The 23,769-nt window shown below is 37.4% G+C and overlaps 1 protein-coding gene across 1 annotated transcript; it reads left to right on the top strand.

Annotated features, from left to right (window-relative positions):
- The first annotated feature begins 6,104 nt into the window (after window positions 1–6,104).
- LOC116265236 (zeaxanthin 7,8(7',8')-cleavage dioxygenase, chromoplastic-like) lies at window positions 6,105–8,558 on the top strand. Its single transcript, XM_031645795.1, has 2 exons — window positions 6,105–7,699; window positions 8,303–8,558. Exons 1-2 carry the CDS (start codon window positions 6,105–6,107, stop codon window positions 8,556–8,558), a joined length of 1,851 nt encoding a protein of 616 aa, XP_031501655.1.
- Window positions 8,559–23,769: the final 15,211 nt, after the last annotated feature.

The raw sequence follows: 23,769 nt of genomic DNA, 5'->3' as shown, positions 1-23,769 counted from the left end.
CTTTCAGGGCCATAGTCTGCAAGGTTATTGGGGCTATTTCTAGTAGGTACTGAAATTCACTCAGTGATATAATAGTCTTTTTATTTTCTCATGGTTCACATTGAAACAATATATGAAGTTTGTGATGAGATATCAGGCTGTTGGCAGTGGAATTGAGGCAACAGAAGAGTTGAAATAATCATTGATGACAAATTAAAATTATCAATGTTAACTTTATATTTTATTATGTAAATATTTTCTTGATAATAGAACTTTTGTTTTTGTTAAAGGAGGTCTCTTGCTCTCTCTCTCTCTCTCTATACATATATATATATACATATATATATATATATATATATATATATATATATGTATGTATGTATGTATGTATGTATGTGTGTGTGTGTGTATGTATATGTATAAACTAAAGAAAACCATGCCTATAAGCTTTTACCAACAGTGCTAGTAGGCATGACAAATGCTGTTTGTAGGCACAGATTTGATTGGTCTCTACAAAGTTGTAGCGATGGGTTTGGTAGTTTCTAGCGACGGTTTTCTAAAAACATAGAACATGGTCACTGGAAAAGCAGCAAAAAGGAACTCATGAAATTTTTGTATGAACTAAGGATCAACCGAGCTATAAAGCAACTTTGAGTAAGGCAAAACGTTTGTATTGAAGGCCTTGCCCTTAGTACACATGGACTTCTGTAACAGTTCTTAATATTTAGTAACAAGGACTTTTCTCTCTGTAACAAAGACATTCCTAACTAGCAGGGGAATCAGCCCAGTGTATTCATCCACAACGGCAAGGCTCCAAAAGTGACCTATTCCCCACAAAAAAAAATTAAATAAATAAATAAAAGCAAGATTAATCCACTCATTTAATGAACACTACATGTTCAGGAAAGGGTCCGCACCTCTTTCAAAAGTTGTAATCATGTTTTATTGAGGGAGTAGGCACATGACTTTAATTACCCCAAATTTTTCCAATCCCAAAATCTAATTCGTGGATCCAAATTAGATCCAAATCAAGCGTTTAAAAATTAAAACCTAAAATTGAATTTAAAACAAGTTCGAAATCGCTTAAAGTGGAGTCAAGCGCCCATTTTTAACAAAACTTTCCTTTTATTTTAAATAAAAAATACATATTATATATAACACGTTCAATTTAGACTTTAAAAAAAAATTACAACCTCGCGCCTACGACACGCGATTGTGTGCTGCAGTCGCGCGCGACCGCACGTGCCACTGTCGTGCGGCAATGCACGCGTCCGCGCGTGTTGCGGTCGCGCGATGGTGCACACGACCGAGTGTGCTGAGGTCGCATGCGACAGCGCTCGACACTGTTGCGCTTGGGCACAATTACCTGCCCCTTCCCCCCTCCTTTTTGACAAAAAATACCCTCTAAGGGGGCTGGGCAACAGCCCTGCTCACATAAAAAAATGTACTTTTTACAGGCCTAATGGCCAATCTCATTTATTTGAAGTTTATTTCTTTTACAAAAAATTGAAAATAAGTCAAAATTAGTTGAAATTCGGATGAAAATGTTATAAAATTTCAAAAAAATTGAATTGTGGGTTTTGACTCCAAAATCCTCTATAAATACCACTCTTTTCCCTCCCTCTTAGGTGAGAGCTAGTCCTTAGAGAAGTTCAAGGAAACCTTCAGTTGAGGACATAGAAATTTTAGTCATCTTCTTCCATTTCCCTCTTCCACTTCCAGACTTAGAAATTTTAGTCCTCTTGCTCCATTTCCCTCTTCCTCTTCCATTCTCACTCCCCCTCTTCTTCTCCAACACTTGGAAGCAAGCTTTATCAAGTCGCAACTCTCTTGGAAGCCAGGACCTCACCATTTTGGAGCTTCAATTAAAGGAAGTCTAGGACCTAAGGCGTTCATCCTTCTTAAATCGTTCTCACTAGAGATATGTAATCAATATCTCACCTCTTTCTTTCTTCATTTTCTTCTCATCTTCATCTCTCCATGGCCAAAGAAGTTAGCACTCAATCTCTTTTTTTTATAGAGAAGATGCTATGCTCAAATGCAACGTAAGCATGGAAAAATAAGATGATCTTTCATTTCATGATTGAAACATGTTTTCTCTTTTATTGAATATAGCATTGTTTTTCGTTCTTCTTTTTCTTCTCAACTTAATCTCCTCATGGTTAAAGGAGATAACACTCAATCTCTTTTTTTAGAGACAAGAGGGTAACTCAAGTGCACCTAGAGCATTAAAAGATGAGATGATCTTTCATTCCGTAATTGAATCATGTTTTATATTTTATTGAATATAGCATTGTTTTTCTTTCTTATTTTTTTTCTCATCTTCATCTTCTCATGGCCAAAGGAGATAGCACTAAATTCTTTTTTTTTAGAGACAAGAGGTTATGCTCAAGTACACCGGGAGCATGGAAAGATGAGATGATCTTTTATTTCATGGTTAAATCATGTCTTATCTTTTATTGGATATAACATTGTTTTTCTTTCTTCATTTTCTTCTAATCTTCATCTCCCCATGGCCAAAGGAGAAACACTCAATCTTTTTTTTCAGAAACAAGAGGCTATGCTCAAGTGCATCGGGAGCACGGAAAGATGAGATGATATTTCATTTCATGATTGAATCATGTTTTCTCTTTTATTAATTATAGCATTGTTTTTCTTTTTCTTTTTTTTTCTTATCTTCATCTCCTCATGGCCAAGGGAAATAGCTCTCAATCTCTATTTTAGAGTCAAGAGGCTATGTTCAAGTGCACTGGGAGTATGAGGTGATAAGATAGTATATCATTTCATGGTTAGATCTTGCCATCCTCCTAGTTGAACCTTTCTCTTTCCATCTCTCTATCTCTCTCTCTCTTTCCTTCCTTGAATATTGTTTATATATTATCCATCTAGTTGCTTGGTTTTTCATTTATATGTGAATGTGTGGGGGAATAAGAGTGTGGTTGAGGTTTCTTTATCTTTATCTTCGTATTAATTTTTGAGGTTGAGACTTGTTCAACCTGGAGAAAACTCTCACAAAAAAATGTACATGTTAATAAGCATTTGCATGTCATTTTACGCTAGTTTCTTTCTTAATCACCCAATTAGGAACCCTAACGAGTGCATCATTATATTGCTTATTTTTCTTCCTTACCCAACGATGGAAGAAGTATATCCCTTGTGACAAACTAAATAATAACATTGTATGTTTATATATAAATCATATTTTCCAAAACATTTCCAAAAGAAACCTTCTAATACGGCTTTAGGGACTTTGCTTAGACTTTTGCATAAGTCCAAGCTTTCCTCCGGCCCACATTAAACTTTAAGTTGGTAATTTTAAGTTATTTTTTGATTTCTAATCTTGTGAAGGTACGTATGTATATACATGTTATATACATCTATGTACACGTGATGATCCCTCCATCTTTCTCTATCTATGCTTTCACTTTTCATTTTACAAATTTTTATATGCGCATGAATGCATATGCACATGTGCTCTATTTCATCTCTTTCGAATATTTTATTCATCTTTCGAAGACAAATATCTTTCCTTACAAATTTCTTATACATACCCATATATACGTATGTATATTTTTCTTTTCTTCTAAAACCTCTCATCTCTTGAAATTAATACATCTTTTTCTCTTAAGCTTTCATGTATGTGTATATGTGACTGTATGTACACATATATGCATGTCTTTCTCTATATCTCTCTCTTTCCTTTCATAAGAGTGTCTTATCTCTTGTATTCTTTTTAACATTTTCCTCTCATGATCTTTTTATTTACCGACTTTATTAAGACCACAAACCAAGTAATGACCCAATATTGGAATCATGCTTGATGGTCTACAATTTCAATTCCCTTTCAAAAAAAGACTTTCCCTTCTTATATACAATAATTATAAAAACAAAAATCTTACATGTATGTTGTGGTAGGAATAACTTTACATTAATGTTGTGGTAGGAATGTTTTACATTCTTACAATCATATAGGATGAATGCATCCATGTCATCACCTTCACTCAATATCACTTATGGTCACAAGCACCACTCCAAAGAACTTAAACAAGATGAGATGGAGCTCTAACTAGGCGGTAATCGAATTAGAGCAAAATCTCAAACTTACTTAAAGTCTTAAGAGAACAACACTAAAATGACTTTAAAATGATTCCTCAAGTTTTCCAAATGATATTTTTCAATTTTTATTTTTCTCAAAATATTTCACATTTTCAAGCAACTCTCAAGAGTCTTTTCAAATGTTTGAAACATCAAACTTTCAAAATTTTTCTACACCGCATCTAGAATAAAAAAGATGTTTAAGTTAAAATGAAATGCATCAATGATAAACATAGCCCTTGGGTTGATTATCCTCGGTAAATGCATCGGGAACGGTTGATCCTCGTACCGACGGGCAAATCCATTTCTTTTCTATTTCAAAACAAAACCTCATTTCTCTGGAGCATTCCAAAACCAATAAAAATTTTGGGATGCAAACAATGACATACACCATACCCTTAGTTATATGGACCCAACGCAGAGTTAGAAAGTTTTAATTGCAAGAACCGCATTATAATTTTAAAATTTTAATAAAAATCATTTTTTAATTCTTTTATATAAGGTTAAACTAAAATTTTTAAAATTTATATGTATAATTTTGAATTTTTAAAAATATCAGGAGGGGGCATTGCCCCTTTTGCACCTGCTCCTAATACACAAAAAACTGTTCACCTCCCCATATAATGCAATCTAGTCAATATTTTTTTAAGAATAAAATAGTGGTGGAAAAATTAAAATTTCAAAACATTATAATATATAAAGTACCTCAACTCCCACCTTTTATTGGAAAACACACACACACACACACACACACACACACACACACATATATATATATATATATATATATATATATATATATATATATATATATATATATATATATATATATGTATGTGTGTGTATATATATACCACTTTAATCCATGAAAATCAATCTTTGTAATCCTGTTCCAAGATTGGAATCATATCACAATTAGGGCTAGGAATTGACGTAAGTGAAATTTTAATAAAATAAAAAAATTATTGATATTTAATATAAAATAAATATAAATTATATGTTAGATTATATATGGTATTAAGCTGAGCGCTTGCAAGGCCATATTAGTTTTAAGGTTGAAGCCCAATTCCTAGAAGCCAGTTAGAAATCATGTGCACATTCTTGTACACAAAAAATTATGCACAAAGGTGTGTAATGACCAAAATACTTTTAATATAGTAAAAGAACTTTTAAAAGGACCAAAAAAAAATTATGAAATTATTTAGCCTTTAAAATGTACATTTTTTTAAAAGTACCCCAACCCCATTCTTTTTGTTTTTTTGAACGTGTATTTGCATGCAACTTGGTCACAACTAAAAACTATAAAATGAAAACCATTAAATAAAAATAATAATAAATATAAGTTATTGAACCAAGTTGAGCTTAATGTGGCCTACTTGGGATGGCCGAGTGCCTAATTTTTGGGCCCCGAGTGGGCCCAGGTACCCGTTGCCTAGGGTTAACAAGCATAGATATGACAGTGACCACTCCTTAAGCAAGCATGCTGCCCAATATAATACCAAGCAGAATCGGACTGGAGAAACCAACAAAGAATCCTAAGAAAGAACACAAGAAAGAACACAGTCAAAAAGGTGAAAAAGCATGTTTTTTGAATAGGACCCAAGTTTTCTTCAGAAAAAAACAAAGAAAAAAAAATGCCATGAATCGTGTAAGAAAGTTGGTAGTAGGAACTGTATGATCTTTTTGAAAGGTTGAGGACATAAAAGATGGAGAATGACGCCTTCCTTCAAAGCCACAGTCGGAGATGATGACTTTTCTGCGTGTTTTCATCCAAAGGATCACGTGCTATGTCTCCTTCCATGGGATCCCGAGAAAAGGATGCACACCAAAGAACAACTTTCACTAATTGCTTCAAATAATCGAACCTCCTAGTATGTGTCATACTGGTGCACCAAAATAGTAGGATTAATGACTAAAATATCTTGAATTTTGAAAAAAAAAAAAGTTTTGTTAAAGATAAAACCCGCTACTGTCCTCCATGCCACCCTAAGCTTTGCCTTCCTGTCTCTGCAATTCTACCACCATCAACAATGGACGCCATTTCCTTCCATGCTCCATTTCCCCGACTGAACCTCAGTTCTACTCCCCCTAAAGCCACACCCTTCGCCATCACCTTGCCCATCATTACCAACATCAGATTAGAAAGGAGACCTTACCAAACTCAACTCACAACTCACTCCCCAACAAATACTACAGACACCACAGCCTTAATAGAAGCAACTCCATCTCCCCCTCCTCATTCTACAGAGCCAGTCAATGGAAAACAAAGAAAAGAACCACCTCCACCGTTGGAGAACGCAGCTCGCACTGTTAGACAACTTTACAAACTAGTACCATCATGTCTTCGTGTAATGCTCTGCAATGCTCTGGACGACTTGATAAGCAACTTCGTCGAGCCACATCCCTTGCAGTCATCCGTCAACCCCAAGGACGTTTTGGCCGGCAACTATGCCCCCATCGGCGAAATGCCCCCTACCAAATGCACCGTTGAAGGTCAGCTCCCAAGCTGCCTCGACGGCGCTTACATCCGCAATGGGCCCAACCCGCAGTTCATCCCCAAGGCCGCCTACCATCTGTTTGATGGGGATGGGATGTTGCATGCCATACAGATCTCCGGTGGGCAGGCTACATTCTGCAGCCGCTTCATCCGCACATACAGGTTCACCAAGGAGGAGGAGGCAGGGTTGCCTATCTACCCCAACTTCTTCGCATTGGCCGGCGTCGCCGGGTTCATGAGGCTCGCCGTGTTCGTGGTGAGGGTGCTTACTGGCCAGATCAACCTGGTACATGGCGTGGGGCTCGCCAACACAGCCCTTGCATTCATGAACAACACGATCATGGCATTATGGGAGTCGGATTTCCCTTACGCCATGCAGCTCACGCCGGACGGCGATGTTGAGACGATTGGCCGGTGGGACTTCGGCGGGAAGCTCAGGATGGGTATGACCGCTCACCCAAAGGTGGACCCTGTCACAGGTGAGGTCTTCGCCTTTCGGTACGGCCCCATCTCTCCGTTTCTCAACTACTTCAGAATAGGGGTCGATGGCACAAAGCAACCGGACATCCCCATTTTCTCCTTCCAGCAACCTTCCTTCGTGCACGACTTGGCCATCACTGAGCGGTACGCCATCTTTCCCGACATGCAGATAGTCATGAAACCACTGGCAATGTTCACAGGAATGGGACCGCCGATGGGATGCGAGGCCCGGAAAGTCCCACGCGTGGGGATAATCCCACGCTATGCCACCGACGAGTCGGAGATGAAGTGGATTGAGGTGCCTGGATTCAACTTCGTGCACTCAGTGAACGCGTGGGATGAGAAGGGAGGGGAGGAGGTGGTGCTGGTGGCAGCAAACATTGTACCGGTGGAGCACATTCTGGAGAGGATGGATCTCTTACATTGCTGCTTGGAGATGGTGAGGATCAACCTGCGGGAAGGGAAGGTGGTGGGGAGGAGGGCACTCTCTAGGAAGAATCTGGAGTGGGGGGTCATCAACCCTAAGTTCCTAGGCAGGAAAAGCCGCTACGCGTTCATGGCGATCCTAGATCCGATGATCAAGGTCTCCGGCATCGTGAAACTGGACTTCGATCGAGCAAGTGGGGAAGATTGCGTGGTAGCGACCAGGTAAAGGGTCTTGTCCTTCTCTTCCTCCTTAAAAAATTAAAACTTAAAATGTACTTATTTAGATTCAAATCACTGCAGATACTTGTAAATTTTAGGAAGACATGGCAACATAGACATGGTTATTCTATGAGTTTGTGAGTTGCATTTGTCTTTGTTCTTTATTTTATTTTGAATATAAAATATATGTACTTCGTGAGGTTAAATGCCAGTGACTAGTAAATAGAGGAATCGTTAACCAGACCATTATGGATATAAGTCTGGTATGTGTCCTTTCCATTGCAAGATTTTTTCTTTTAATTAAAATGTAGATATGATGTTCGTATGGATATTAAGTGCAGAAATTAAATTTAACAAGCTATGTATTTTGTAAGATTGATCCTATTAATTTAGCATACTTAACTTTTAACAAAGACAATCATGCTCAAGTATTTATAAAGTTTGCTCAAGTAGTCTGGCCGGTAAAAGGATTTTCTAATAAAAAGCCTTTCTTATTAATTTGATGAGTACTGCCAAATATCTCCTAGTTTTTTATACTATCCTGTCACTTGGATATATCCACACTATCTAATTTGTAGCACTGCAACTAACACTTGTGGTGGACAGGAGTTTTGGGAAGAGATGCTTTGCTGGGGAGCCTTTTTTTGTGGGGAAGGAGGAAGGTGGCGATGAAGACGATGGCTATCTGTTAACTTACACACACAACGAGGGAAGCGGGGAGTCGAGCTTCATGGTGATGGATGCCAAGTCCTCCACGCTTGACATTGTGGCATCTGTAAGACTCCCTCAGAGGGTGCCTTATGGCTTCCATGGCCTCTTTGTCTGTCAAAGAGATTTGCATAAGCAGAAGAATTGGCAATGATCATATAAGAATTGGAAGAGGTATTATACTATGTCACCAAGGTGCGAGGTGCGGGTGCCGATGCCGGTGCGGGTGCGGGTGCTGGTACGACGCATCTCAAAAAATATAGGTGCGGCGGTGCGGGAAGAGTATTTATTATTATTATTATTAATTTATTATAAACAATAAAAAAATATTAGAAACTTATAGAAAATATTTACCACAAAAATATAAAAAATCTCATACAACATTCTAGTTATAAAATTTAAATTCAATTTAACTTCAAGTATCACCATTGGAAACTTGACTCCACCGTTAACCCGATTTTACTATTTGGTTCTCAAATCCAATTGATCTGATTTAAGAACAAGTGATCTGATTTAAGAACAAGTTGGTATTCGACACGGTACAGTGGCAATGTCATTTTTTTTCAGTTGAGCGATGTCCTATGATGGCACTAAATAGTCCGGACCCAAATACGAGTCCACTAAGTGTCCGGGCCGCCATCGCCCGAAGCTGGCCTAGCAAGAAGGTTGGCCAGTCGAGGGAAGCCGTAACCCCATACCTTGCTTCGTGAACCCCAGCCAAACTCCGAGCCTATGTGAGCTTTCGAAGCGGGCGAGCAAACGCCGTCAGCGGGAGGGAGGGAGAGGGCGAAAGGGGGAAACCCCTCGGACTGTTAAGAAGGATTGAAGGTTTTTTCCGGCATGTCATCGGCGGCGGACTTCCTGGCGGGAGCTTCTCAGATTGATGGGGGACTTTGGAGAAGCCGAGAAACAGGCCCCAACTTCGAACGCGGCCGTTGGTTCCATCGGGCAGTCGGTGATCCCGACCGTCAACAAGCTCCAGGACATATTCTCCCAGCTCGGGCTAGCAGGCCCATCGCTCAACCGTAAAAAAACCTTCATTTAGTCATCATATCTTACACGACTGAAATTTATGTTCAACAAGCTCTTTAACCTCTCTTGCTGAAAGTAAAAGGAAAGGGGAAAGGGGAAAGCAGAGTTCGCCTCTCTTGCGCGGGTTTTTTTGAGTTTCTTCACAATCTCGGCATTGCTCACCAGGCAGGTAGAATTTTCAGGAAGAATGTGCCGGCCGAAATCGAAAGACGCCGTCAATCCTCGATGCAGGCCAAATCCACCGTGCAGTCCTCGCCAGATCAATCTTTCAAGTATTTTCAATCCTCACGGAGTTCTTTGATTGCCGGTCGTGGACGCAGTGCAGAGAGAGAGGAAGAGAGAGAGCAGCATCGCAGCGGAAAGAAAAGAGGAAGCTGCTACTGGCGGAAGGGAGGATCACAGGACTGGCGGAAGGGAAGATCGCAGGAGAGATAGTGAGGGAAAATACCCGACTCGTTTTTTTTCGCACCTGACTCGCGACAATAAAAGATATTTTTATTTGGGCGCGGTCAGTCGCACCGGGACAGTGTTGGGTGCGAATCAAGGTCGCACCCGCACCCGCATCGCGTCGACGCAGGGGCAACTTCATTTTTAACGCACCCTGTTATCATAGGTACTATACGCATAAAAGGAAAAGTTAGTTTATGTGGTTATGCGTCAGTTGGACATATTATTAGACGAAGAATTACAGTGGAATATGCAAAAAGACGAAGAAGAAGAAGAAGAATTGCCATTGTTGTTTGCCTGTTCAATGTCCTCAACAAATTTACATAGAAAAATTATCAAAGGTTTCATAATACCTTTTCTTGAAACTGCAGAAAAAGTCAAGGCTATCTTTCCTTTGCATACCCGGCGCGTCCTCTCTTTTGTATATTTGATCTCTCTCTCTCTCTCTCTCTCTCTCTCTCTCTCTCTCTCTCTCTCTCTCTCTGCACACCGCCCCCGGCCCCCCATGTATATAACAAGCATATGCTGGTAGTGTATCATACTATCAATATGCATATTTACTTTCAATATGCATGTAAGTGTATGAGATAACAAATAAGTATGAGATAATAAATAAATGTGAGATGACAAATATGGATGAGATAACAAATAGGTGCGAGATAATGACATATGCATAAAATAATAGTAAACACTAAGTATGAGATAACAAAAGATAGATGTATGAGACAATGTAAAACATAAGTATAGATAATATGTCTGAGATAATAAATTATTTATGAGATAATAAGATAAAACTATGAGTGGGATAAAAAGGTGAAAAAGTTTTTCTACCGCTTAAAATAGTATATTAGTCATAACGATATCCATATATGAATTGATAAGTTTTACCTTTATTGAATCTTCAAATCTTTTTTTATTTTTCTTTACAATTTTTTTTTTGTATTAACCATGAGCATTTGTGTCATTATTAAAATCACACATGAAAATTCATACACGGGAGCATCATATATAACCAGCTCCACTCAACAGTAGTTAGAATCCTCACTCTTACCCACTCTGTGTAAGGTGAGTAAATATTTATACTGATATATTTATAAGGCATGTTACATATTAAAATTGTCTAGAGAAAGGTTACATGAGATAATGATTACAACAATTAAAAAAGAATAATGATAAACATGTATTTACTATGCATGATTATAATTTAACTATAGAAATTAGAATCTTCCTGTAACCGCAGATGTTCCACTCCTAATGTTACACATCACACAAGCTAGCTGTTGATTACAACTGGCTTTTAATTTTCAATGGTTTGATAATTAACCGTAACATGCCCCCTCAATTTGAGTGTATAATCTAAGTATACTCAAATTCTTTTTGATTTTTTCATGCAGTACAACATTTAATAATGGTTTTCTTAACCTGTTAATTGGACCGAATGAATTGAACCTTTATATGCCCTTCGCTTACATGGTCTTTGACAAAGTGGAGAATTCAATGACATGGCTAAATCCAAAATAATGGACAAAGAATTTAAGGGCCAAATCTGATACCACACATTAAAAGATACCATATTCAATGTCTACTCAAAGGTAAGGAAAACAAAGAGGGATGGCCACTAATCTCCTTTGGAATGAGCGAGAGGGGAATCTCACGGACAAAGCGAGAGAGAACCCCCTTTCCCCTGTCCCTAGGGTCTAGGTCTACCATGATGCCTCTGCGGTGCACCTACGATACCCTTCAATTAGTGCATAATTGAGTATTTTTTAGTGGCACATGAACTTATGCCTACGTATGTGAATTCAACGGCTGATAGGAGTGACCAGCTATGCTAAGCTAGTGGCTTAGGGCAATCACTAGCCTCCTTTGGACTTCCAACACTAGTAACATTGATAGTTTGTCACATGTGGAGGTGCATTATTGCTCGTTCTCCTCATGCATGCATCCATGCATGAAAGAGATTTTGATCCAAAGTTGTTGCATTTTTTATTAGGAAATAAGTTTTACTTATTTTTTTATATAAGAAAACTATACTTGAACTAGAAAAATGATCATATTAGACTTCTTTTTTACTGTTGTATGGGCACTGAATCAAGGAAAGAAAAGGAAGAAGTGGTGATAGGTAAAGAAATAAACATTCTTAGCGATCACGTCTTAGGAAGTCAACTAATTGGCATGATTTTAGGTGTTTCACCTTAGAAGTGCTACTGTCCCTATGACACATGTGAAGCACAATAGGCAGAGAGAACAAGGTTTTTGTTATTTTTTGGGAGTATATCTAAGTTGAATGGTGTACCATTGCGGTCGCTGATGCTTACACAACCCAAAATCTAGGAGGAAAGAAGAATTGAAGGATTTTTGGGCAGTGACTTAGCCTTTCAATCAGTCACCGAAGGAAATGGTGACAAGCCTAGCTTAGGATGGAAAAAGTTGCATTTTTTTCTTTTTTCTTTTTTTCTTTTTGGGCTATCAGCTTTTTATATTTTCATTGATACGAATGAGTAATACTGAGGAAAAACATGAACTGTTAGGATGCATCAGAAACCTAAAAATAAATTTTAGTACTTTATTTTAAGAGAAAATAACGACACATTGGAATAATTTTCCTTGATAAATTCACCCAGCTTTACTGCAGCATCCTGCCATGTTGTGGGGCCCACATCCAACGTGGCAGGCTGACCAAGCCTGGTTTGACCGTACCTTGCGCAGTGAAGCATGGCCTTGGTTTGGCTAATCTTGGGAATTGCCTGCTACGGCCAGGCCAATCCTGGCCCTAGTAGGCTGGTCAATCCAGTCCCAGGTCTGCCAATCTTGGCAGGCCGGGCTGGCAGTCTAGGCCCAGTCAGGCCTGGTAATGCCGGCTAGGCACGGTTCTGGCTGGCCGACCGGCCGGTTCTGGCTTGGCTGGCTACGGCCTGGTGTGGTTAGGCATGGTCCTGGCCAGCCTGGCGCGGCCACGCATAGCCTTACTTTGGACGGTCTTCAATTGTTGTGACAGATGAAACATGCAGTCGGCTAAGGATTGTTGGAGACTGGGTTATAAAGCCACCAACTGTTTGTTAAGATTTTCTATTTTCCTTTTCAGTAAAAAATATTTCTGTTTACAGTGTGTAGTAGACAACAAAATTAAAACTATTATATGAATAAATAATAAATTGGCGGAAAGAGTATCTGTTAAGATGCTTTGGTTTGTGTTTGTCGGCATCTAGTTCACGTAGATAAATAGCATGCTTAGATGGAGGAAAACACAAGAAAAGAAATTAAATAAACAAATAGCTGGTAAATGTGGTTAGGTGATTATGAACGAAAAAGATGAAAAAACGTCATTGTGTATGAATGGAAAACAAAGGAAAGGAAAGAAGAAAAGAGAGAGAGAAAGAATGGAACAACTAGTGTATCTCCAATCCTTCAAAGAGAGTGGACTGATCAGAAAAAGTATTCTAAAAAATAACTATTTTAACACCTAATATATATATGTATATATAAAAGTTTTAGGTCATGTGTTCGCACCCCTCTCATTTTTTAAGGAGGTCGAAATGCGAGTCAGCAAAAATTGGGGTAATTAGACTAAGGACTAAGGATCATTTGGATCACATTGAGGTTTTGGATTCAAGAACCGAAATTCATTTTTGAATTAATGAATTTGAATATTGGGGGGTCTTCAAATTGGTTTAAAACCTTTGTTTTCGATTTGAAATACATAATTCTTGAGGATTTTGAAGATTTAGAATTGAGTTCTTCATTGTGAACTCTAGGTGATGATGATCATCTTATGATCAAAATTGATTTTGAACTCTTCTTTTGTCAAATCATGTGATTTGTAGAATTCATTCTTTTGAAATAACATGGGTTCCAAATCGTTAGAAAGCATGTTGTTTTTCAAACGCACTTTGGCCAAAAGATTATGAATGCATTGCTTGTGTTTTCTTTTGAAGTTAAGTGAGGTTTACAAATTCTCATTGTAATATGACTTGGTCACTTTTTGCAACTCAAATTTGAATCACTTAATGTCTTGAGAATGTTTATGTGGTGCTATTGATTTTGAGTGAAGGTGAATGCATGAAACGTGAAGGGAAACTATATGGAACATTCATTCTTTTCTCTCTCATAATCCCTCAAGATTCATTCATATGAAACATACATTCTTCACTCTCTCATAATCTCTCAAAGTCCATATTGCACGTCATACAATCTTTGCATGAAGATTGATTAAAATGTAGGACTTTCTCTATATGTGCTTATTATATAATTAAGCACATGAATTAGAGATGTAGTCCATAAGCTTGAGGCTTAACATAAAATTTTCAAAATGATGAAAATATATAAATGATGCCAAGTTCAATCTTTGAAATGGATGGGAGACGTGGATGACATCCACTTTTGTTTCAAAATAGCTAAAAATCAGACCTTGTGTTGATTTAGATAGCTGAAAATTGTAGACATTGATTCAAATGAAGGGCTTGTTTCTGAGATAGAAATAAGTAGTCTTTCAAATAGATTCAAATTCGAGATCTGATAGTAATGAGATCGTCAACTCTTTTGGATGATTCTAGGATAGTTGGTATTTCAAATATGTAAACTTTGACATTCTTAAACCAATTCCTATGAAACATGGTCTGATTTCAACAACATACATACATCTTACGTATGGATTTGCTGAAATTAAGTAAAAATAAAATGAAAATGATTCATAGCCTTGCACTAGGAAAATCAATAAAAATAGCCTATTTCCTTAAAAACCGGTTTGGAAACATATTCCAACCTGATTTTAAGAGAGGAATGTAATTTTTGACAAGAAATCGGATACATATATGTAGATATATAACAATGAATACATATACGTACCTTACTTTTCAAATTGAAATTTTATCAAGGGACCGCATGATTCATGAATCATGAGGATTCATGGTTGGGTTCTTTCATGTAGGAAGATTGAAAACTTGTTTCAAATCTCCCCTACTACCCTTGATTAATTAAATTGAAAGACATGAATCAAAATGACTGTGAATAAGAAAGAAAATAAAACAATACTCAAGCTTTTTCATCCATCATTTCGCCATGCAAGGGTGGATCACATTCATAAGAACGTATCCATCCCTTATAGGCATTCTCATTATACATGATGCAGCAAAATCACTCTTTCACCATGGGATTCTCTCATGGTAGGGAGTTCAAAATGGTATTAAGTTGATTCCTTTGAAAGGGACGTGGCCTTGGGGCCCATTTCAAAATATGATACGTGGGTTCATATTTAAGAAAAAGCGACATATGCATGCATTATGCATTAACATGTACATTGAAGCGTAGGTTTCCCTTAGCTGGACATCATTCCCAGCCATAAGCAAATGAAAATAAACCCTCCCACGAATTGCTGGAATTAAAATAAATCAACAATAAGCTAAAATAGTAGAGAAGTGAGTTAAAATTACCTACCTTGCGGTCGGTCTTGATGCTTGTCCTTCGTCTTCACTTGTTTTCTAAATCGAGCAATCCTAAACAAGAACCCAACCGTGGATTCAAGCTTAGCAAAGTGTTTGCATCCCAAAATTTTCATTGGTTTTGAAGTGCTCCAGAAAAATGAGGTTTTTGTTTTGAAAGAGGAAAGAAAGAGATTCGCCCGTCGGTACGAGGATCGACCGTTCCTGGCGCCTTTACCGGTGGTAATCAACCCAAGGACTATGTTTACCATTGATGCATTTTGTTTTAACTTAAACATCTTTTTGATTCTATATGCGGTGTAAAAAATATTGAAAGTTTGAAGTTTCAAACTTTTGAAAAGGTTCTTGAAGAATTGCTTGAAAATGTGAAATGTTTTGAGGAAAAAGTGGAACTAGTAAATATCATTTTAAAAACTTGTGAAATCATTTTGAAATAACTTTAGTGTTCTCTTAAGACTTTAAGTAGGTTTGATATTTTGCTCTAATTCGGTTACCACCTAGCTAGAGCTCCATCCCTTCTTGCTTAAGTTCTTTTGGAGAGGTGCTTGTGATCATAAGTGAAATAAAGTGGGTGAGAATGCATGAATGCATTTACCCTATATGATTAAAAAAATGTAAAACATTCCTACCACAACATTCATTTAAAGTCATTCCAACCACAACATACATATAAGATTTCGTTGTTATAATTATTGTATATAAGAAGCAAAAGTTTTTGAAAGGGGATAGAGATTGTAGACCATCAAGCATGAATCCAATATTGGGTCATTACTTGGTTTGTGGTCTTATTGAAGTTGGTAAATAAAAAGTTCGTGAGAGGACAATGTTAAAAAGAATACAAGAGATAAAACACTCTTATGAAAAGAAAGAGATAGAGATAGAGATAGAGAAAGACATGCATACATGTGTACATATCATCACATATACACATATATGAAAGCTTAAGAGAAAAAGATGTATTGATTTGAAGAGAAAGAGAGATTTTAGAGGAAAAGAAAAATATCATACGTATATATGGGTATGAGAAATTTTATAAGAGAAGATATTTGTCTTGAAAGAGGAATAAATATTTGAAAGAGAGGGAATGGAGCACATGTACATACGTATTCATACACATATAAAAATTTATAAAATGAAAAGTGAAAGCATAGAGAGAGAAAGATGGGGGGTTATCATGTTGGCATAGATATATATAACATGTGTATACATCCATACCTTCACAAGATTAGAAATCAAGGAACAACTTAAAATTACCAACTTCAACTTTTATGTGGGCTGGAGGGGAGCTTGGACTCATGTAAGAGTTTAAGCTAAGTCCCTAAGGCCATGTTAGAAGGTTCTTTTTGAAAATGTTTTGGAACATATGATTTATATAAGCATAGAATGTTATTATTTAGTTTGTTATAAGAGATATATTTCTTCCACCGTTGGGTATGGAAGAAAACAAGCAACATAACGAGGCACTCGTTAGGGTTCCTAATGTGATGATTAAGAAGGAAACTAGCACAAAATGACATGCAAATGCATATTAACATGTACATTTTCATGAGGGTTTATCCCGGGTTGGACAAGTCCCAACCTCAAAAATTAATATGAAAATAAAGAGTCCTCAAACCACACTCTCATTCCCACCATACATTCACATGTAAGTAAAGAACCAAGCAACTATGCATGCATAATATATAGATAACATTCAAGGAAGGAAAGAAAGAAAGAGGATGATGGAAAAAGCAAAGTTCAATTAGGAGGGAAGACATGATGTAACTATGAATTGATATACCACCTCATCTTCTCATGTTCCTGGTGCACTTGAGTATAGCCTCTTGACTCTAAAATAGACATTGAGAGCTATCTCTTTTGGCCATGGAGAAATGAGGAAGAGAGGAAAATAAGAGAAAACAAAAGAACAATAAGAATGTATTCATGAAAAGAAAGAACATGATTAAAATGAAAGATCATCTCATCTTTTCATGCTCCCGATGCACTTTGAGTATAGCCTCTTGTCTCTAAAAAGAGATTGAGCGCTACCTTCTTTAGCCGTGGGGAGATGAAGATGATGAGAAAATGTAGAAAGAGAAACAATGTTATATTTAATAAAAGAGAAAACATGATTCAATCATGAAATGAAAGCTCCTCTCATCTTTTCATGCTCCCAATGCACTTGAGCATAGCCTCTTGTCTCTAAAAAGATATTGAGGGCTATCTCCTTTGGTCATGGGAAGAGGAGGAAGAAAAAAAAAGAAAATAACAAGAACAAGACTATATTGAATAAATAAAATAACAATAACAACAAAAATATATTCATTAAGGAAAAGAACAACAACAACAAGAATATATTGAAGAGAAGAAAGAGCAAGAAGATATTAATAAAGAGAAAGAACAAGAACAACAAGAATACTTGAAAGAGCATGATTTAATCATAAAATAAAATATCATCTCATCTTCTCATGCTCCTGGTGCACTTGAGCATAGTCTCTTGTCTCTAAAAAGAGGTTGAGTGCTATCTCCTTTGGCCATGGGGAGAAGAAGATGAGAAGAGAAAATGAAAACAACAACAAGACTATGTTTAAGAAAAAGAAATAGCATAATAATAAGAATATTAATGAAAAGAAAGAAGAGAGAAATGAGAGGGATGAAGATTACATAGCTCTAATGAGAAATGACCTAAGGAAGATGAACACCTTCACTTGAAGATCCACTTTTGAATGAAGCTCCAAGAGTGTTGTAGCTTGCTCTAAGTTGGAGAAGGAAATGGAGAGAGGAAGAGGGAGAGAGAGAGAGCTCAAGAGAAACTCTAAGTCTTCAAGTGAGAATACACTACAGTTTCTCCCAAAGACCAATCTTGCCCAAGAGGGAGGATATGGGGGGTATTTATAGAGGATTTTGGAGCCAAAACCTAAAATTTGAATTTTTTGACCTAAAAAGACTAAAATCACCGTCCAAAAGGAGATTTTTTTGTCAAAAGGAAGGGCAAATGGGTCTTGTTCACCCAAAAAGACTAAAGTTACCCTCTAAAAGGAGGTTTTTTGGTCAAAAAGAATGGCAAATGAGTCTTGTCCACCCAAAAAGACTAAAATTAGCCTCTAAAAGGAAGTTTTTTTTTCAAAAGGAAGGGCAAATGGGTCTTGTCCACCTAAAAAGACAAAAGTTACCCTCTAAAAGGAGGTTTTTTGGTCAAAAGGAAGGGCAAATTAGTTTTGTCTACCCAAAAAGACTAAAATCACCATCTAAAAGGAGGTTTTTTGGTCAAAAGGAAGGGCAAATTAGTCTTAAATGATTGATTTGGATCTGAACTTGAGTTTTGGATCTGAAAGTAGTATTTTGGATTTAATTTTGATCTAAGAGTAGTATTTTGGATTTAATTTGTATCTAAAAGTTGTATTTTGGATTTAATTTGGACCTAAGAGTTGTATTTTGGATTTGAATCTTGTGCCTAAATTTGAATTTCGCACTTGGATAAAACATCATAGTTCTTTATAAAAATTTGGGGTGATTACACAAAGCTAGAATAAGAAATAACTTGCTTGCTGGAATTTGGAATGGAGAATGAGAGAGCTTCTCTCCATGAAAATGCTAAGTAAGGGTTCACTTAAGCAACCTAACTTAGCAAACTCGATAGAGAGAATGAAGAAGAAAATGAGAGAAAGGGGAGAAGAAAGCTTGGACGAATCTTCTTGCTCCTCCTTGGCTTCTCTGTCCAAGCTCCTTGGCTGCAACACTTGATGGAATATTCCAAAAATTCGTCACCCTCCTTGGTGGCCAAGATGAGGTTTATATAGAGGAGGAGGTGGGTTCAACCACCTTCTTAACTCACCTTGGGAACTTGCTTAAGACCTTGGGGACTTGTAAAATGAGTTAAATAGGCTTTAAAGGCTCTAATTGACCATTTCTCAGCCCATTTCTACGAGCTAGGTGGGCTGTGCTAGGTTTGGTCAACATGGGTTCAGACCTAGGTGACCAACTTGATCAAAATTTTGGATGAAAATGCCCTTGCACAGGGTATTGTCCTTATTTTGTACTATTTATTTATTTTTTGTTTGAAATTGAGCTTGTAAGGTTAAAACCAAGTTATTAAGCTCCAAATGTCATTGAATTCAATTTAAATTTTAATAAAATTCGAAAATTGTTTTAAATTTGGTTCGAAAAAGGTATTTTCGTCCAAAACTTGATTGAAAATGGATTTCAACTGAATCAAACTTTCACTTGAGAAATTCAATTTAAATTTGGTATTTGATTCATGCATTTGACAAATTCAAATGTTTATTTGCCTTTCATAAACCAATTTAGGCTTTTTAATATCAATTTGACCACAGAAGGGCAAAATTGTCCGAATTGATCAATTTCGACCAATTGACCAAAGTCAAAGCTCATTTGCGAGTAGTTTGACTTTGTTTGTGGTAATTTGATAAATTTGGGTCAAGAAAGATCTTAATTGAGCTAAAATATACTTTGACTGAGTTTAGTCAAAGTGGGTTTGGTTCGGTCAAAGTCTATTTTCATCCATTAATTGGATCATGAGACAGACTTACGTTTTGACTGTGTTGAGTCTGTGCTGACCGAACCTAGCTGGAATTGGCACCACTTTTGGGTGCACCCGAGTCAAACCTACTTGGATTAAGTAGATTAGGTGAGTTTGACCAATCTAGTAATTGCTTCCTTGAAAATGATTTTTTTTTTTAAGGAGGACCTGGTTAAAGAAGAGAGAGAGATATAAATGTCTCTCTTTTTATGGGTTTCTCCTTTATTTGTTCTTGAAAATGACTTTTCTTCAATATTTATTTATTTATTATTACTTTTTTTTAAATGGAGGGGGGCGTGGCCCCTGGGGGGCTCTAGGCCATATGGGCTAGGTGGGGCCCACACGTGGGTCCAGTGTAGCATTTTAGACTCAATTCTTGGATCTAAGTCAAAATTTAAATTTTGCAATTGGATTTGGACTCGTAATCTTGCATGGGGATTCGTGTCCCAGGTTAAATTCACGATTTGAATATAATTGTTCTTTAGATTCGAAATTGGCTTTGAAATTGTAAATTTTTACAATTCTTTTGTGAAATTTTCATATTGCTTCAATTTTGATGTGGAAAAATTTGGGGTGTTAACAGATGCCCCTCTTTGCTGTTAAGCAAGTTGAATAATTTGCTTAATAGCAAAGATTCACGCACCAAATTTTTGCAAATCGTTTGGAAAATCCATTTTTCAAATGATGTTGAACCATCATCGCTCGAGGGGAAATGCTAGGCATAGACCTGAAATAAGAAGATTTTTCTCCATCTCATTGGAGACTTTGTAGAAGAATTAATGTTGGTTGAAAAATTTTGCAATTGTGAAAGTTTTTGTATTTAATGCTTGGAGAACTTATCTCTTGATGCCTTCTAGACCATTGGCAAGTGCTTTTTCTCTCTTTTTACTTAATTTTTCACATACTCGCTTTTGCTTTTGAATTTTGATTTTCTTTTTGAGCCACCCTTCACTCTTGAGAGAAATTCCTCACCACCTCAAAAGCTACTATTCCACCGCTTTGGCGGTTTTGTGTAGTTTGCTTTATGTAATATCAAGTCTATCGGGCTTTCTTCTGAACCCTTGTAACAAGCTTTGGGCCGGTAACTCCTAGACCAGTTGGCCTTAGGGTACCAAGTGTAAACACTCCTCGGACTTACTTGCTCGAATTCAAAAGGATTTAGGAGACTTAATATAAGCAAAATGTTCATAGATTGCTTTTTAGCATCACGGGGTAAGCATAGGTTGTATGCCCACCCGTGCCTGTAGGGCTTTGAACCAGAGGAACAACTACACTCACCCCGAGCTCATCGCTCAATTCATTTTGCTTGATAGCTTTTTCTTGCATCTTGCCAAGGTCTTTTAGCTCACAAGGACTTTTTCTCGTGGCATCTCATGCTAGACCCTTACAAGTGCGAATTGTCGAGACCAACATTAATTTTTCTACATTAATCCCTCAATTTCATTGAAATTTCTTGCATATTTCAAGCCAATGCCTTTGCCGTTGTCCTCAAGACATGGGCTGAGTTTGAAAATTTTGACACTTCTTTTTTTTTTGAAACTAAGGGATACTATGCCCCTCAGTTGGTTTGAAAATTGGCAAAAATGTGTTTAAAGCACAATTGTTTCAAAATCATTGATTTGCAAATTCAAGTATAGAATTTCTTGAGTTGCAAAGCATTAATCGGATCAGGGATTTCAACTCCATCGGCGTCAATCAGCCAATAAGAATTGTGAGGTAGAACCTCCTTGACGACATAAGGTCCTTCCCAGTTCGGTGCCCATTTTCCCTGAGGTCTACTCCTGAGTGGAACTATGGATCTTAAAACAAGATCATTTACCTGACATTTTCTTTCAATCACTGATTTGGCATAATGTCGGGCAACTCTCTTACGATAGACTTCGGCATGCTCTGCCGCTTGTAGTCTTTTCTCGTCTAAGAGGTCTAATTGAGCAAGTCTCTTTTTTTGATACTTGTTAATTGGGAGTTCAATGAGAGCAGCAAATTTCATTGCTGGTTTTTGGACATGTAATGGAAGGACAATTTTCGTTACATATACTAATTCTGCTGGTGTAGCATTGGTGGGTGTCCGAATTGTGGTTCGATATGCCCAAAGTGCATTGTGCATTTTCTCGTGCCAATCTCGGTCTGTTTCAACAGTCCTTTCTAAGACACGAATCAAGATCTTGTTGGTTGCTTCTGCCTGACCATTACCTTGAGGGTAATATGGGGCAGAGAAGTGTTCTTGTATTTTGTGTTTATGACAAAGATTGTGCACTTTCTCATTTTTAAAATGAGTACCGTTGTCAGAAACGATATCGTGCGGGATGCCAAATCTACACAAAAGATTTTTGTGGATGAAGGACACTACATGTCGTCCTTCGACTGTTTTTAAGGTGATTGCTTCGACCCATTTGGTGAAATAATCTGTAGCTGCAAGAAAATACCTGTGTCCATTTGAGGCAGGCGGATTGATTGGTCCGACCACGTCGAAGGCCCACATGGAGAATGGCCATGGTGAGCTGACCGAATGCAGGTATGCTGCTGGAGCATGAATTGATGGTGCATGAAACTGACATTTGATGCATTTCTTGACAAATTGGTGACAGTCTCTTTGCATTGTGGGCCAATAGTACCCTGCTCTGACTATCTGCTTGACGAGGGTCTCATACCCTACATGTCCCCCACAAATTCCTTCATGGGTTTTTTGAATGACTTCTAGTGCCTCATTTGCATCGAGACATCTAGCATATTCTGTGCTGAATCCTCTTCTGTATAGGATGTCGGCTAAAATGGAATATCTTGAAGACACGTGTCTCAAAACTCCTCTTTTCGAGACATTTCTGGTGGAAGTGTTCCAGTTTGGAGAAAATCCTTGATGTTCTGATACCATAGTGTTTCTCTACTTTCTGCTTGCAACACCTGTTCTGGTATGAAAAAAGATGGTTGTTCGAGTCTTCCAACTTCAAAAGATCTGATAGATTCTCCAGGTTTGAAGGTAATGGTAGAGCCTAAACTGGCTAAACCGTTTGCTATTGGGTTAAATTCTCTTTTGACATGTAAGAGTTGATATTCATCGAACTGTCTTAAGAGGGAAGCTGCTAACTCTTGATATGAGATCAATTTCTGATCTTTGACTTGCCAATCTCTATTGACCTGACTGACAGCTAAGATAGAATCTCCAAAAATGCGAACTCTCTGCACTTTAAATTTGAGCAACATTTTGAGTCCTTGGATTAGGGCCTCGTACTCTGCCATATTATGCGTGTAGAAAAAATTCAATTTGAGAGAGTAAGGAATCATTTCCCTTTCAGGTGTAATGAAAAGTATCCCAATGCCTGCCCCAGCTGTGCTCTTAGATCCATCAAAGTACATCTCCCAAATCTGCTCTGGCTTAGTTGTTAGGATTTGCTCATCTGGAAAATCATCATTTGTTCTAATTTCTTCATATAGAGGAAAATCTGCAAATTGGTCTGCAATGGCTTGCCCCTTGATTAATTTTTGTGACACATATTCTAAATCATATTGCTTTAGCAAAACCTGCCACTTTGCTATCCTTCCATTCAAAAATGGCTGTTCAAGGATATATTTGAGTGGATTAAGTTTGGATAAAATTTTAACTTCGCATGCCAATAGGTAATGTTTTAATTTTTGACACATCCATACCAAGGCCAAGCAAGTTTTTTCCATGTGCGAGTAGTTCTTTTCATACTGCACAAATGTCTTACTGATGTAATAAATGGCATGTTCTATTCGACATCCTTCTTCATATTGAGCCAAAAATCCACCACAAGCTGAATTGTTGACTATGACGTAAAGAAGTAGAGGTTTCCCCAGAATTGGTGGTTTTAAAATTGGTGGACAAGAAGATACTGCTTGATCTTTTCAAATGAGACTTGACATTCATGTCCCCATTCAAACTTGACTCCTTTTCGTAGAAAATGGTTGAA

The sequence above is a fragment of the Nymphaea colorata genome, chromosome 12 (genome assembly GCF_008831285.2).
Source record: "Nymphaea colorata isolate Beijing-Zhang1983 chromosome 12, ASM883128v2, whole genome shotgun sequence".
NCBI lineage: Eukaryota > Viridiplantae > Streptophyta > Magnoliopsida > Nymphaeales > Nymphaeaceae > Nymphaea > Nymphaea colorata.
This window is presented reverse-complemented; position numbering and strand designations above follow the sequence as displayed.